Source organism: Hyaena hyaena, unplaced genomic scaffold (assembly GCF_003009895.1).
Source record: "Hyaena hyaena isolate Hyena2069 unplaced genomic scaffold, ASM300989v1 scaffold_446, whole genome shotgun sequence".
Classification (NCBI taxonomy): Eukaryota; Metazoa; Chordata; class Mammalia; order Carnivora; family Hyaenidae; genus Hyaena; species Hyaena hyaena.
In genome coordinates this window covers 559,383-576,679 of record NW_024081081.1, presented here as the reverse complement: position 1 = coordinate 576,679, position 17,297 = coordinate 559,383, and the positions used below count along the sequence as shown (strand labels likewise).

At 40.4% G+C, this 17,297-nt stretch overlaps 1 protein-coding gene across 1 annotated transcript; it reads right to left on the bottom strand.

Annotated features, from left to right (window-relative positions):
- Nucleotides 1-2,681: 2,681 nt before the first annotated feature.
- On the bottom strand, nt 2,682-4,144 carry TCIM (transcriptional and immune response regulator). Its single transcript, XM_039253404.1, has one exon. The coding sequence runs from the start codon at nt 3,921-3,923 to the stop codon at nt 3,600-3,602; it is 324 nt and encodes a 107-aa protein (XP_039109335.1). The 5' UTR covers nt 3,924-4,144; the 3' UTR covers nt 2,682-3,599.
- Nucleotides 4,145-17,297: the final 13,153 nt, after the last annotated feature.

Below are 17,297 nucleotides of genomic sequence, written 5' to 3'. Positions count from 1 at the left end.
CATGAACCCAGTTTCTGATTTCCCCCAATAAGCAAATAGGAGACCCAAAATGTCGACTGACAACTGGAAGAGATGTTGCATGTGATCTCTTGTTCCAAGTGTTAATCCAGGTGTTATTTTAACTGCAGACTTGAAAGGCTACATCTAAGACCACCTGATACAATTAAAATGACTAAACTATGGGGGTGCTTGGGTGGCTCAGTTGGTTAAGCGTCCGACTTTGGCTCACATCATGATCTCAGGGTTCATGGGTTCGAGCCCCACGTCAGGCTCTGTACTGACAGCTCTGAGCCTGGAGCCTGCTTCGGATTCTGTGTCGTCCTCTCTCTCTGCTCCTCCCCTGCTTGTGCTCTGTCTCTTTCTCTCTCTCAAAAATAAATAAACGTTAAAAAATTTTTAAGTGACTAAATTATGAAGCTTCCCGATACAGAGCAAGTGCCAAATAAACAGGCAAGAGTCAGAGAGCAGATAAAAGTGATTTCTCAGAGGCTATGCCATCCTGTCTTTCTGACTTACTAGCATATGAGTAATTGTCATTTTGTAGGAAAAAAGAGAAGTTAAGTTTCTCCGAGAGAAGCAGTCTAATCTACTGGCGAGGAATGAGGATTTGGAGCAACGCTCCCTGGATTTGATTCCTGGACTCCTTAGCTGTGTGTCCTTAAGCATGTTACTTTGTCTCTCTGTGCTTCTGTGTCATTACACTATACATATAAGCACATGCATGCACACACATGCTTTATGTCACAGTGATAAGTGATGCAATGCATAAAAGGTACTTCAAAAATAGTCTGCTGAATAGTAAACACTCAATGAAATGTGGTCGTTGTTTTCATGATCCTAATAATGCTAAAGTTACTAAGGAACTATTTCACCTTTGCTGTTTTTGCTTTTATATCTTCTATTACAATTTCTTGAGACATATTTGGCCATCCCTGTGCCAGAGAAGGACTTCTGAATTGAACTAGTTCTACCTGTTCTAATGATGTTTATGCTCACCTCACATTAAATGATGAAAGCACTATGAAGCTAAAAATCACTTAGCTTGTGTAATCACATTGATTCTGACTCTTGTTCTCCGTGAAGGGGAAAAACAGCATGCTTGTGCAATAATCTACTAGAAGAGTCACTCTTCTCCACACTATTGTGGATTGTATCCCAATCACTTTTGAATGTGTTTCCCATGTTATAGTCTTGCAATCAGAAAGTAAGAATAATATACTGCAAGAAAACTAAGTTACTACATGCTGCTTTGCAGAAGAGATAAGACAAACACTATACTCTATTGAAAGCCCCAGAGGCAGAGTATATATTTATGTATCAGTGTAATAAATTCAAGTTTTTAACTATGTTCAGCACCCAAGATATGTTTAAAGTCTTTAAACAGAATATAAGCCAAATATTTTCATAGAAACAGGGACTATGTGGCTATTGTGGAGGAGTAAGTTACCAAGTTTTCTTCCCAGCTCGTTCTTTAATGTCTTTGGGGGGTTAATTCTAGATAGACAGTGAAAGTGTGTCATTGACAGGCCAGATCAGAGGTAGGAAGGTTATTCTTAGCATGTGAAAAGAAGACTTTAGGTGAGATCAGTAAGCAAGCTCAGTCTGCAAGCAGGGGGAAATAACATCAGGGAGCAGAAGACCCCTTTACAGTCTCTGCTTTGGTAACTCCCACATACCTTAACAAGCTGAGCCTTCCACATGCCAGAACCTTCCTCTTCTATTCTTCATTTACATGGATGTCATGTGTATCTTTGCAAATCTGATAGAAATTTTAAATACTCCTCCCAGAAAATTGCACACACACAGACTCAGACACACACACACAGACACACATGCACACACACAAACACATGCACACTTCTACATATTAATTTGTGGCTTTTGCAGATGCTCTTACATAAAAATTCCTTTTTAATGGAGTGATTTTATATTGTCCTCAGTAAACTTATCAATTGACATTTGAAAATAGATTTGACCATTTCATTTCCTTTTTAAAAGTGGATTATTTAAAATTCTGACTTGTAACTCTCCCAGAAGATTTTAGATTAGTCACTTGTTTTGTTTTACTACAATCAGCAAATTTCAGAAACCTCTTTAGACGTTCCAAAACACCTAATTTCTGGGAAATTTTATTTCTATATGCTAGGAAAGTGCAGCAGGCATTGATGTATGCCTTCTTAGAAAGATTTTATTATAATTTTACGAGGAAATAAAAATGACTGTAATGTTATTCCCATATTGGTATATTATGGAATAAACATTGATAACCCACAGACTCTTGATCCTAATTTGGACTCCAATCCCAAAACATATTGTTTTGGGAGGAATAAATGTATAAATGTACATAGTCTCTGTAGCCACAGAGGAAAATTTTCCAAAAAAAAAAAGGCAAAAAAGGCTTTTTAAAACTCACTCTCAATGGACACATAAACAACACTGTTGATGAGTCAGTCAGTGAATTTCTATCTATGTCTTATATTCTAACGTTGGGACAGAGAAACTTCTCAGATATGTGACATAACAATTTGTTTTGAAAGTTTGACAATTAACGTAAAGCTACTCTAAAAGCACATTTTACTTTTAGAGCAAAATCCTTAGAAAGGTTTATAATAGTTTATAGGAATAAATATTTACCATCCTACTTTTTCCTTAGAGACCAATCATCAGAGACCAAGAGCAGCTAAGTTTATAATAATTTATTAAAATTGCATATCATTTGTCATGTATAATAAATTATAAAAACCATAGCATCTTCATAAACTTTTTAGTATATCATAGTCACTTCCTAATGCTTACTGCAGGTACTGTAAGAAATCTAATTAGATTATACTTTAGCATTAGAAGATAAAAAATTAAAAAAACTTTTCACAGTACTTTGGATTTATGAAAGACCCCATTATTTTAACTTTTGTGTAACCGGTTTGAAATGTATATAAACTTTGTATAAACCAGAAGGGGGTTTTACTGAGCTGCTGAAAGTATTGCATAATTTGTAACTTACACCCTCGTGGTGCACTTTTTCAGGCACTGTTAAAAATGCAAATAAATAATCAATTACTGAGCCCTAAAAATCTATACCAATAGACAACATTGAAGCTTGGCAACACTTTGAACATTCAAATTAAAAAATGCAGTAAACATGGGAGCGGAATATTCTTTCTCCCTGTCTCCCCTCTCCCTCCTCCCTCCTCCTACCCTTTCATTATGGAAAAAAAAAAAAAAGTTCAGGCTGAATTTAAGTCCTAGGGCCTGAGAAAGAGACCCCGGCTGCCGTTTTCCCCAGTGATCTGTTATCTTCAGCCTCAGTCCTCATTACATCTGTTCAGACTCTTCTCCGGACACCAGTATCGGTCCTTTCCCGCGGGGAGAGTTTTCCAATCCTTGCCGAAAGCACTTTGTTCTCCACTGTAACAGCACAGGCGTGAAATTGGTTGGAGTCTTTGTAACCAGTTTGTTCTGTTCCTTTCCAGACTCTGCAGTGCTGATGGAAGAGAAGCGTGCAAGGCAGCAACAAAATGCTGCCTGTGTTGGGGTCTCACAAACCCACTCCGTCTTTAAATGTCTATTGTTGGATAATGTCCTTATCCATCCCCTCGTCCTCAGTGAACTTTGATGGAATATTTCCGCAGTTTCAGAAATTGGAAAAGCTTGTCTTTCGTCCTCTTCTTCAGGGCCATCAGGGCTCGCGTTTTCTCCTCCAGATCTTGATCTATGGCAAAAATGATCTTAGCCCTCTCCTCTGCTTTCTTGTCCCCAGAGTTTTTGAAAAGTCTCTGTAGAGATTCTTGGTCTATGTTTTCAAAGATGTTGGCCACGGCTTTCTTCCGCGAGGCAGTGTCGAAGTGATAGCCGTGGATGGAAGGGCTCACTCGCAGCGAGGTGGACATGGTGATGGTGGCTTGGCGGCTTGGCTTTGCTTTCATCGACGTGAGGATCTTCGGGAACTGGGCTCCCCGGCTCTCCAGAGAGTCTGTGGCAAAATCATTCCGGGACTGCTATTTAAAGTGTGAACAAAAGCTCCGGGCTCAAATTACACTGGTGACATCAGAGTGATCTCAAGGAAGAATAATCACAGACAAGTTTAACAGTTGAGTTGCCAATATCCTGTTCTTGTGCAGAATGTCAGCAGCTGTGTGCGGTGATGGAGCCGGGATGTGGGGATTTCTTTTCACCTCAGCTGTGGCAAGAAGATTTTACCAGCGTGGGCCCTTCTTTCAAAAATAGCCAAAATCAGGAAAGGGCAAAGATAAGACACAAACAAGGTGGCTTAGACTCTCAGAATCTTTCCAAACAACAACCGAAACAAAGGCTTCTGTTAACTACAGGAAAGTTTTGATTCCTGGAGAAGTCATTAAAGTGTATTCCAAACATGTGGCAGCCCACGCCCGCGCCCTTTGGACATCCCCATCCAGAGCCACTCCACAGCTGCTGAGAGGAAGCTGAAGAATCAAGGACCTGAATCTGGAGTCCATCTGATTTCAAGGGGGAGTTTACCCACAAAACGCTTACATGACGCAGCCTGAGAATGTGACCTTTCAGAGACTGTGCACAAGAGCTAATCTCTAATCGCTGAATAACATTACAATTGATTATTATTTTCTAAAGATTTTAGGTTTAGGTAATCTCCACACCACCTGACACAACCCTAAGATGGAGACTCGAGCTCACAACCCCAAGATCAAGACTCCCACACTCCACTGACTTAGCCAGCCAGTGTTCCAATATCGTAATTTAATAGCAATAGACAATATCTCCTTAGGCTTCTCTATCTATCAATAACAATACCTGTAAAAAAAGGGGGAGAGGAAAAGTCAATCAGGTGCTTTACGTATACAGTACTCAAAGAAATGAGTTGATTTTTTTTTCCTTTAATATTTACTGTGGCACTGCCCAGACATAGAGCAATACCTTTTTTGGAAGAATTTAAATTTCTTTTGGAAGAATTTAAGTTTCTCACCTTCCACAATATTGAGCTAGCCAGTGTCCCCACTGATATGCAGAGCACTTATATGTAACCAAATGGTAGCTGTGAACTTCAAAGAGCCCTAGAGACTTCTCTGCATGCACCTTCTGCCTGAGCTACAGAAGCAGGGCTGACCTTCACGAATTTCCTCTCATTGGTCAAATCAAGTCTAGAAAATGCACAAGGGGAAAGAATATGGGGAAGACACCTCACTAGAAACATTGAGTTAGTGGGGCGCTTGGGTGGCTCAGTTGGTTAAGTGTCTGACTTCGGTTCAGGTCATGATCACATGGTTCATGGGTTTGAGCCGCGCATCAGCTCTGTGCTGAAGGCCAGCTCAGAGCCCGGAGCCTGTTTCAGACCCTCCCCTCTCTCTCTCTCTCTGACCCTCCCCTGCTCAAGCTCTCTTTCTCTGTCTCTCTCTCTCTTTCAGAAATAAAAATATTTAAAAAAAAGAAAAAGAAAAATTGAGTTAGAGACACTTCCTACATATCCATTGATTCCCTCACTCATTAATTCAATCAATATTTATGAAAAGTCTACTTTAACTAGAACATTTTTAAGCACTGGAAATATAACAGTTAGCCAAACTAAATCAAACAAACAAACAAAAGTCCCTACCTGACCTCAATGGAGTTTACATTCTACCAGGAAATAGATCATAGAAAAATGTACATTTATAATCTAGATAATGTCAGGAAGTACTACCTATTGTGGGTAAAAATGTAGCCAAGTTGTACAGGAGAGGACAGGAGTGTTGAAATCTGCACAGGATATTCTGTGGAAGTTTCCCTTAGTGTGACATTGCACAGAGACCTGAAGGAAGTGAGGGAGTTAGCTGTGGAGGCATCTAGAGGAAAGGTGTTGTAGGCACAGGGAAGAGCAAGTGCAGAGGCTGGAAGATAAGAGTGTGCACGGAGTATGCGGAGAACAGTCGGGCGGCCAGTGTGGCTGGAGCAGATTGGCCAGAGAAGAAGGTAAGGAGGTGAGGAGGTGATGGCAATGCGGAAAAGGCAAGGAGAGACTGAGTACAACCTGGAAGACTTTTTCATGGATTGAACTCTTACTCCTTAGGACACAGGCAGCCTTGGAGAATTTGAGGCCGAAAAATGACATGATCCCCCTTATAATTTAAATTATTTCTTAGTAGAGAATACATTTTAGGGAGACAAGCAGAGCACAAGGAGCGAAAGGACTGATTATGTGGCAGTCAAAAGAATCCAGGCAAGAGATGATGAAGGTTGCCACTAGGGAGGTCATGGTCAGGCGGTGGGAACTGCTCCGATTCTGGGCTTGTCATGAAGGCCAAGTCAACAGGATTGCTGAAGGCTCTGCTGTGAGGAACAGAAGACAGACAGGAGCCCAGCATGCTCTCTTCCCGAAGGATGCTTCTTTGAAAGACATTTCTAGGCGTTCAGCTCCCCAGCTGTGGTGGCCGCTGCTTGCTCCGGCTTTCCTGCACAAGAACCTGTGACCTGCTGCCTACGACTGTGGGCTTACCAGCATATGGGGCCCACCTTTGTGGCTATTAAAAATATACTCCTTTTCCTCACTGTTAAAAATAGTTATTATCATTTCAGCAAGAATTTGTCCTGAATTTTCCCACGTGCCAAGCACAGTGCTGAAACATTACACAATCCACCTTCATTAGGGCTTTGCCAACCTTCTCGTGCTATGCTCTTTCCTGAGACGATTTATAGGGCTCATGCCTTTATTCCCTATTCACTGATTACTCTCAAATTTTAATTCCAGCCTTCCATTATCTTCTGAGGTATATACTCATTTATTTAACTAACCGATCAACACAAATAAATGCAAATGTGGTGCAAATAGCTGTTCAGTTATAAAAGTCAGAAACCCAGCTATAATCTGATTTCTTCCTCTTTTTTTCTCCTATCTAAACTATCTAGATCTCTCTGTCTCTGTCCCTGTCCCTCTCTCTCTCTCTGTTTATATATATATATATATACACACACATATGGTTTAGATATAAATATATCCATATATATTTTGTAGATATATCTACAAAATACTTTTCAACTGTATCCACTTTCTCTCCCTTGTTTATTTATTTTTTAATTTAATGTTATGTTTATTTATTTTTGAGAGAGAGAGATAGAGCATGAGGGGGGAGGGGCAGAAAGAGAGGGAGACACAGAATCCGAAGCAGGCTCCAGGCTCCGAGCTGTCAGCACAGAGCCTGATGCGGGGCTTGAACTTAGGAACCTCAAGATCGTGACCTGATCCGAAGTCGGACGCTTAATAGAATGAGCCACGCAGGCGCCCCATCTCTCCATTGGTTAGACAAGCTTCCATGTAGTGGATGCCTCTATGTACAACCTTTCTCTCCCTTTACGGTTTCTCCAGATGCTCTGCATCTCCTCTTGGGGACTGCCACCACTGAAGAAGGTCACCCCGTCCTGGTGCAGCTGCATCTAATGACTGATCAACATGAGGATGTAAAAATCCACTTCCACGGTCCCAAATCCAAGGGGTCAGGCACACTTCAGAGCATCCTTTGGTGTCAGCTGAGACCTCCCTCTGCCCAAACCTGTTTTTTTGTTTTGTTTTGTTTTGTTTTTTGTCCTCTCTGAAGGCATTGATCCAAAGAACATTCTATAATAATCACCCGCTGGCTCATTTCCCTCTCAGGGTGTGCTTCCTCGGAAGCCCAGTCTATGACAGCCTGTCTTCTGTCACCTGGACGAAACCCAGCCTCTTTCCTCGCATTCCTGCTTTTATTTCTGCCTCCCATTCTCTACACAGCACCCAGAGCAATAGATTCTAATAAACAATCTGGTCAGACCACTCTTGCTTATACTCTTAGGATAAGCCCCCAAATCTTAACATAACCTTTCTTTTAAATGGGGGAGGGGCAGAAAGAGAGGGAGAGAGAATCCCAAGCACACTCTGTATGGTCAGCGCAGAGCCCTATGTGGGGCATCAACTCAAGAACAGTGAGATCAACACCTGAGCCAAAATCAAGAGTTGGACGCTTAACTGATTGATCCACACAGGAGCCCCCTTGACATAACCTTTCTGAGCTTGATTTGCTCTGGTTCCTGTCTACTTCTGCAACATTACGATTTGTCACTCACTCCCATGCGTTTATGCCTTCCAGTTCCTTGACTACTTCACACTTATTCCTGCCATGGGTCTTTGCACATATTTTTCCTCTTTCTGGAATGTTCTTTTCTACATTTTACCTCAGCTCGGTAACTCCTATTCGTTCATAAAATCTCAACTAAAAGCTACTTGTTCAGGGGGCCCTTCCTTGTCTTCTGGTTCTTTTAGACTTAGATCAGTCAGTTCTCTTTGCCAAAGGACCATTTACTATTCCTTAGTAGCACTTGCTACAGTTTTCGAGCATACAATTTTTTTTGCTAGTATTCATGTAAAGTCTAGCTCCACTGAGGCGCCTGGCCGGCTCAGTGGTAAAAGCATGCAACTCTTGATCTTGGGGTTGTGAGTCGGGTATAGAGATTATTTAAAAATAAAAATTAAAAAAAATAAAACCTAGCTCTACCATGAGCATGGATCAGATTATCCTTCCTCATTACTGTGTCTAAAGTTTCTGAATCACTTAATGTTTTTCGTAGTAATGTTAAATACCATGTGTGCAATTCTATTTGATTCCACAACAACCCTTTACGGTAGGAACTATTGCAATCCTCATGTTGTAGATAAGAGAACTAGGCATTGACAACTTGCTCCCTGTTTAGGTGAATAATGCCGCCCTAAAATGTCTACATTCTAATCCCTGGAACCTATGAATATAGGCAAAAAGGAACCCTATATTGCAAAAGGGACTTATGTGGTGAAAGGAATTTTGCAGGTGTAAATAAGTTAAGATCTTGAGATAGAGAGGTTATTTTGGGTTACCTGGTTGGCTCTTGTAGTCACAAAAGCCTTTATAAAAGAGACAGATGCTATGCTGCTAGTTTAGAAGTTGGAGGAAGGGGCCATGAGCCAAGGAAGGTAGACAGCCTCTAGAAGCTAGAAGACGCAAAGAACCAGACTGTTCTCTGCATCCTTCAGAAGGAACATTTCACTGCATACCCATTTTAGGCTTCTGGCGTCTTGAACTATAAGACAATAAATCTGTGTTGTTTAAAGCCCCTAAATATGTGGCAGTTTGTTATAGTGACAATAGGAAACTAATTTACTCTGCAAATCCTTCAGCCCTGATGAGGCAACGCGAACCCAGGGCTATTTGACACCAAAGTCCATGATTTTAAACTCTATACCGTATTTCTGTCAAATCATCCATGAGCTCTGGTATCGAAAGGCCTGAATAGCATTTCTATGTGACACTAAACAGTCTTCCTTGAGTGTTGCCTAAAACATTCAGATGCAGTTGAGAGATTAAGGAGTTTCAAAATTGTTTAAAGGACATGGCCATCCATGGGGAAACAATGTCAGTTTCTGTTTCCCAGAAATGTGATACAAGCCTTAAGGTTATAATTTGCTGATGGTCTTTGCCAAAGGTAAATCCATAAGTGCCTGTACAGCCTCTTACTGCTGTCGCCCTGTTCTTTCCCTTCTTCCTATAAATATTTTCAGGTGAATGACATGGGCAACAGGATCTCAAAATTTGCTGATGAAGATTCCCAAGTTAGATGTGGATGTGACCATATCATATAGACATCTTACAGAATTTTTGCTTTCTGTTGTAAAGACAAGAGCTAACGAGGGCTCCTTAAAGGAAGTACTTATGAGCGTGTGCAGTGTCTTCCTGGAGCTAGTTTTCCAGTATTTTTTAATCATACCAAGAGACTGAGTGTCTGTTTGCCAGCAATACACGTGTTTGGCTGGCTTTGTGTCTGATGGAGAGAGAAAACAAGGAAAAAGCAGGAGACAAACACTGAGTGACTTGTATACCTAGTATTCTTCAGATAATGTTTAAATTACTCTTCATAACAATACTAAAGTCAAGTATTATTGACTTCCATTTTCACAGCAGACAAGGAATTGGGCGGAACAATTCTTAGGGTAAGTGGTGAAAACGGAATTCAATTCCAGATGCTTTCTGTCTCTAAATCTCTTCCAGGAAGATTTTCCTGACCCTTTGCTGCTTACTTGTCTCTCCTGTTTGTATCACCAAGGCTCTAAGTTTTCCTTGTTAGATAAAAAGTTATGACTTATGGGGCACTTGGGTGGCTCTGTTGATTGAGTGTTCGACTCTTGATTTTGGCTCAGATCATGATCCCAGGTTGTGGGATCGTGTCCTGCATCACGGAGGCTGCTCTCTCTCCCTCTGCCTCTTTACCCTGCTCATGCTCTCTCTCTCTCAAAAAAAGTTAGGACTTACTATTATATTTATTAAAGTACTAAAGATATAAACGCATAGTGACTGGTACATAGAATGTGTCCAATGAATATATATTGAATTATTACCTGAATAAGTGAAAGAAAGCACACAGAATTTACATCGATGCTGCCTCTCTCTGTCCACAAACTTACTTTCCTGGCAACCTCCTGAATAAGAAATGTACAGAAGCCAGCAACTGAAACTTGGTGTCTTATACTTCAGTTAAATTATCCTTGGACATTTTTCATTTAACAAGAAAAACTTCTCACTGCATTGTAATTTAAGAACTGTTTTGACATGTATTATCTCATTTTACTTTCACAGTATCCCTGGTATCATTGTCCCTATTTCACAGATGAGAAAACTGAGGACCATAGAAGTGAGATAAGTTTCTACAACCGCGGAGTTAGTTAAATGACAGAGCCAGCCCTGGAACCCTCATTTTCTGATACTAAACCTCTACAATTATATAGCTTCCTGATTATGTTCATCATTTACTTATTTCCTATAGTTTGAAAATTCTACCAAAACGTCTTTGATTGTTCTTTTCATGTACTTATTCAGTGATTTCTAGATTCATTCACACACAAAGGGATGAGTTGCTTACTATGTGCCAGGAAGAATGCCATATGCTTGAGGTGTACATTGAGGCAAATGGACATGATCATTGTGTTTGTGGAACATGAGGTCTAGGGAAGAAAAGAGACCTTAGATAAATAAATAAACATACAAACATATGAAGAACATTTTTATAAGTTTTAGAAAATGAAAATCAGGTCATATAAAGGAAGAAACATGGAGAGGTTTCATTTCAATTGTTCAAGTTATAAAAAGTTTCTTTTAAGAGACATTTAAGCTGAGACTCAAAGTAACTATTGAAATGAACAAGCAGAGGGGCAGGGCAAGGAGCTTCCGATGCAGAGAAAACAGTCCTGTGCAAAGGCACTGAGGTGAGAATGAGTTTGCAGGGAAAGAAAATACACATGAAGACAGTGCAGGTAGGAAACAAACCAACAAGGAGATTAGAGAAAGACAATATTATATTTGTTAGGCAGGGGTCAAATGATGTACAAGAGAGTGTTGAAGGCCATGTTAAGTTTTAAAATTTTATTCTAAGCACAATGGGCACTCTTTCAAAGGTTTTAAATGTGGAGGGGGAACTTCTGGGGCTTATTTATTTATTTTTAATCATTTTTGGCTTTTGGGCCATCAATGACAGTTAAAGACAACAATTATGATTTCTGACAGTAAACAGATTATTCTCACTGTATTTGGGAAATGAATTTTAAGGGACTTGGCGGTAAATTGGATAGAGGATGGGCTAAGTGTCAAAAGTTGCTCCCAGGGTGTCCTGGGCTCCTTGGTGGGAAGGCCGAGATGGGAAAGGTGAAAGAGGGCTTGGATTCGGGAGAAAGATCCAGAGTTCTGTTATGCACACAGTAAATCTGCATGCATGGGAAACCACCAAAAAGATAGTTTAAATGTACGAATCGAGAACCTAAAGGAGAAGTCAGTCTGAGATGTAATTTCACTCCTTATCTTTTCTCAGTAATAATTGTCAAGAAATCAACACTGGCTGCAGCTTTTTTTTTTTTTTTTTTTATGTCACTTAGGCATAAATATAGAACCCAGCAATGCCTGGCACCAAAGAGACTTTCAATAAATAGTTATTACATAAGAAAAATACTGAAGCCTAGAGAGAGCTAAGCAGACACAAAAATGAAATGACTGGTCGGTGGCGGTTGTTTCTTTTGATCTGATGTTGAAATCTACATTTTTCTGTACTGAACAGCTAAAATGGTGGTCATTCTCTTCAGTAATAGTTTTAAGCGTCTCTATTATATTCCAATTTTAACTTAAGACCTATTCTAGATTTCCATTCCTTTGATGATTGCGGTTAATCCTTTTCTAAAATTAGTCACCAAACCTTTTGTTTCAGTACATCTTATTACATGTATCTTCAATCTTTCATTATTGGTGATGAGAAAGAATGGCAGGTTTATTTAGAAAGTTGAATTCTGACATTTATTTTTGATCATGGAGAGGAGCTAATTATAAATTCTGGAGAGATACAAATTTCAAAAAAAGAACAAACTGAGGAAATGCATTTTCAAAACCTTTTAGTCAAAATATGGGGGAAAAATCCACAACTTTATTGAAGAGAATTATAGCCAAGACTATTTTTAAAAAGTGCTTCTTTGTAAGTGATGCTTTTGCATGTGAAATGAAACAGCTGTCTTTGCTTAACCATCAGACTATATTTGCAATGTTTCCTAAAAAAAGAACTGAAGATAAGCTTTTCTTTTTAAAAATTTTAATTAGCCTTTCAGATTCAGATATTGAGCTCCTGGTATTTATAGCTGCTTTAAAAAGAAAACACTTGTGAACATAAACTAACATGTTTTTCTCAGGAAGTGAGCATGAGATATTTTTGTATATTTATAGTAGCATGTGTGTTTCTATAATCTATGACTAAAGCCCAAATAAGTCTTCGTGAACCACCTCCTCCCACCCCTACCTCCCACCCCCTCAATGCGTGCTTCTGGCTGAGAGTAGTGACGTTGGCAAGTTTCATTCTTTCTCAGCCTGGAACTATTAGCAGAAAGGGGAGCTGCTTGCATGGGCTTCCCAGATTTTGTAAGTCATGTTGTAAGGAATACACATGGCACTCCTAAAGCTCCTCCTCTATTTTCTTTTCCTGAGTGGGGTACAGTCACATCTGGCTCTGCTCCCTTCAGACCAGACCAGAAAGTCTGTATGACTTTTCAAGAATGTAAAGGGCATAAAGAGAAATCTGGTCAGTGAAAGTTCTCAAAGCCAAGGAAGGACGATTGGGGTCTTGGAATTCTTCATAATACGAAGCAAATTCTTCCATCCCGATTTGAACATCCAAGGGTTATTAGGCAGGAGAAAAATTAGGCTTGTGTGAAAAGTGTCTATGGGTTGAGATAAGGCCAATACAAAAAGTAAGCTCTGGGAAGACCAATTTTGATTTGGTACAATAAAGGCATTTATTCAAGGAGGGAGTAAACAGTGAGAACATTCAGTCAGGGCCACCACTTAGCAGACATATTGTAGAGCCATGTAAGTACTGGAAATAAATCAGTACTTGTTCTTGTTTATTTTATTTTCATAGTCACCAACTTACACAGACATATAAAAGTATGTAACATTTTTGTTTCCATTACTATACATGAAAACAGAAATACATATATATATAACGTACATATATAACTAAAACGCAAATTTCAAAAAGGCAATTAAACTTACTAATTTTATGAGCTATGTCATCCATTCTGCTGTATTCTATCCTCTCATCTTTTAAAAATGGGCTGGTTACAACCCACTGAACTGATTTCATAACTCACTAATGAGTCTCAGCTTTCAGTTTGAAAACCAATGAAACAGACAATTAAGTGAGCTGAGCAAAGGGTATAATCATCCTTCTCTTCAATAAGTATTTGCATAAATTAGTTGTATGTTGCTGCACCTGTTGTTTTTGACAATTGTTAAAATATATGAAAGACCTTCAGTGTGGTCACCCAGGAATGATAGACCATCCAGTACTGCTGCCACTACTATAATCATTTTGCAGATTTAAAAAAATGTTTATTTTTGAGAGAAAGAGACAAAGAACAACTCGGGGGGGGGGCGGGCAGAGAAAGAGGGAGACACAGAATCCGAAGCAGGCTCCAGGCTTTGAGCTGTCAGCACAGAGCCCAACGCAGGGCTTGAACTTATGATCCATGAGATCGTGACCTGAGCTGAAGTCAGACGCTCAACCAGCTGAGTCACCCGGGCACCACTCATTTTGCAGAGTTTTTAAAATGTCTCTAGAACTAGATTGGAGAGCCACATAAAAATATCTTAGTAGTTTGGGGCTCCTGGGTGGCTTAGTCGGTTAAGCGTCCGACTTTTGCTTAGGTCATGATCTCGCGGTTCGTGGGTTCGAGCCCCGCGTTGGGCTCTGTGCTGACTGCCAGCTCAGAGCCTGGAGCCTGTTTCAGTCTGTGACTCCCTCTCTCTCTGACCCTCCCCTGCTCACGCTGCCTCTCTCTCTCTCTCCTAGAAAAAAAAAAAACATTAAAAAAAAATCTTAGTAGTTTAGACCATACAGGAATTCATTCATTCATTCATTCTTTTGTTCATTTATTCAATATAAACAATTGTTTTATTTTGAAAACCTCTCCCTTTGCTATGTCCTAAAGAAACAAATATTACATATGTAGGTCAGGCCTATTTGCCCCTCACCCAAACATCCCAAAGTGTTCCCTCTACTATTTATACAGAGATAGTGACATCGGAGCAGGAGGACCGAATAGTAAGAAGGGAGCCATAACGGGGCAGTGATGGCCATGGGAGGCATGGGGTGGAGACTGTGAAGAGCGTTGGGTGAAAGCTGACAAAGTAGATGCAAACAGACTCTGAAGACACTCAGCTGCCACCTGTTTTCAAATGCATGGGATGAAAAACTGACCCGCAGCTAATTCACTATTTACTGACACATGAATATGAGAATCCTTAAAATGCTGGGAAAATTGCACAATGACTGAAATTTAAGCTTGTTTCCTATTGATAAGCCCACTTTTTGACTCAGGGAGTTAAGTAGACCTAAACCACTATCTAAGTTTTTAGACAGCCAGAAAAGGAGGGGAAAACAGCGTTTAGTGTCTTCATGTGCTTCAGGATCATTCAGAGAGTGGCATCCAACAACAACCTATTCTGGATTTTGAGGTGCCTGCACGGCTTGGTGGGTTTTTAGATCAAGTTTTGAGCTCACGGTTTATGGGTTCCAGCCCCTTGACGGGCTCTGTGCTGACAATGCAGAGCCTGCTTGGGATTCAATTTCTCTCCTACTCTGCTCCTCTCTTGCTAGTTCTCTCTCTCATTCTCTCTCTCTCTCTCTTTCTCGCTCTCTCTCAAAATAAATAAATAAACTGAAAAGAAAGAATTTGTTGTAGATTTTATATTTCAGATGCAGAGGAAATGGATCCTGGTCCCTGAACTTGGTGTTTTTTTGTTTGGAACTTTGAAGAATTTGTCTTGTCCACAGTCACTGAACAACACTAACTAAATATTGACTGAGCCCTTTACAATGTGTTAACTTTCCTATATATATATACTTTTTAAACTCTGACCTACACCTAGCATGTGTTTTATCTTTTTCTTTTCTTTTTTTAAATTTTTTAACATTTTATTTATTTCTGAGAGAGAGAGAGAGGCAGCGTGAGCAAGGGAGGGCCAGAGAGAGAGGGAGACACAGAATCTGAAGCAGGCTCGAGGCTCTGAGCTGGCTGTCAGCACGGAGCCCGATGCGGGGCTCAAACACACAAACTGTGAGATCATGACCTGAGTGGAAGTTGGACGCTTAACTGACTGAGCCACCCAGGTGCCCGTTGTCTTTTTCTTTTCAAGGTATTTTTACACATGCTCTCACATCTTGTTAAATGTTATTTCTAGTTAATTGTGTTCTAACTTCTACTGTGCATTAAAAAATTCTTCTAGTAATAAAAATGAATTAAATTGAAATGTTGGCAGAGCCATGCGTCTGTCCTATCATATAGATTTTGTGACCGGAATGGCATCTGCATACTTACTTAACAGATTAGATTCAGGAAGGTGAGGCGATTTTCTAAGAGTCATTAGCTGTTTTCTAAGAGTTATTAGCAAGGGTTAAAACAAACGAATGACTGGTCTTCTGCAAACTTGGGTAGTGGACAGAGTTTGTTTTGAATGTCTCAGACTCCTCCTCTGTCTTCTTTCCAGGTAACAAAAGCCTTCCCTTCCCATTCAAACCACTCTCCAATGAGATTGAGAATCAGCACTTTACACTTGAAGTCAAATCTGAATAATTTCCTGTGGGAGCTTTCAGAGAGGGTTTTAACATTTAAACCATATTCTCCTAACACAACGTTGACCTTTCAGCTTCCTATAGTCAATGAAAGTACACACCTGTCTCTCCTTTCTGGTCCCAATTTCTACTCAGTTGCTTAATAGGTTATCCTCCTGACCAATTGTAGTTACCGATAAATCACAAAATATATGTCAAGAACTCACAACGTGTGTGGCATGAGGCTCACGTAGTTTTGACTTTCATAAGCAATGTGCACAGCGCCATGTCGAGTTCTGCTCTCTTGAACTGAATGATGGTGGGTCTCTATCACCAATTCTCAGCTTCTTTCCAGTGCTTTCTTTTTCTAATGTTAAAGACACTTCAGAAAGCCAAGTTCCCAGACTTTCCCCTGGTCCAGCCAGGCTCTGTGTCCCAAAGTGCACTGCATTTCTTGGCATGCTTATTCACCACCCCACCCCCACCCCACGCCAGCTCCCCGTCCAGAAGGAAGTAGGGAGGCAAGCAGAAGTTGCACCGTGAGCAGCTGCAAGGTTAAATGTTCACTGGCCCTTTGTGCTTCTCTCTGAGTTCCAAGTCCTTGGGGACGCAGAAGAGGTTAAGGCTGTGCTAAAACAGAATCTGGCTGATTTGGTGTCCTCACCTTCCTTCCTCTTTGTACTCTTGGCAGGAAGTCACTGATATAAGATGATACATTAAAAAAAAGAGAGAGGGAATAATGGAATAAGCCTAAATTTGAAGTTTAGTTTGTGATTTTCTGCTTGCCCAGAAGCCAGTAAAACTGAAAGGCGACATCAGGTTGCACAATCAACTTACCTGGTATTTTGAGAATGGGCTCGTTGCCGGACCCCTTACACTAAATCCAAATGCCCTAACCATTGCATTTTAGAGATGACCATGGCTACAGCGTCTTTTCAAAAAGAGATGTGGGGGTAAGGCAGAGTCCTGGGCTGTAGGGCTCAATTCAGCTTATCTCTGCACGTTTGCTGTCGTTTCTCTGAAGCCTGCGTGGCTGCAGTGGACCGGAGACTCAGCCTTTCAGAGACTTGCAGAACTGCAAGAGACAATGAGACATCTGAATGACCATCTAGCTTCTGGCCCAGACCGCACAGTCATCATTTAAAGCATGCAAATAGGAAATTCTCTTAATTTTGTTCCTGTACCCCTGGGTG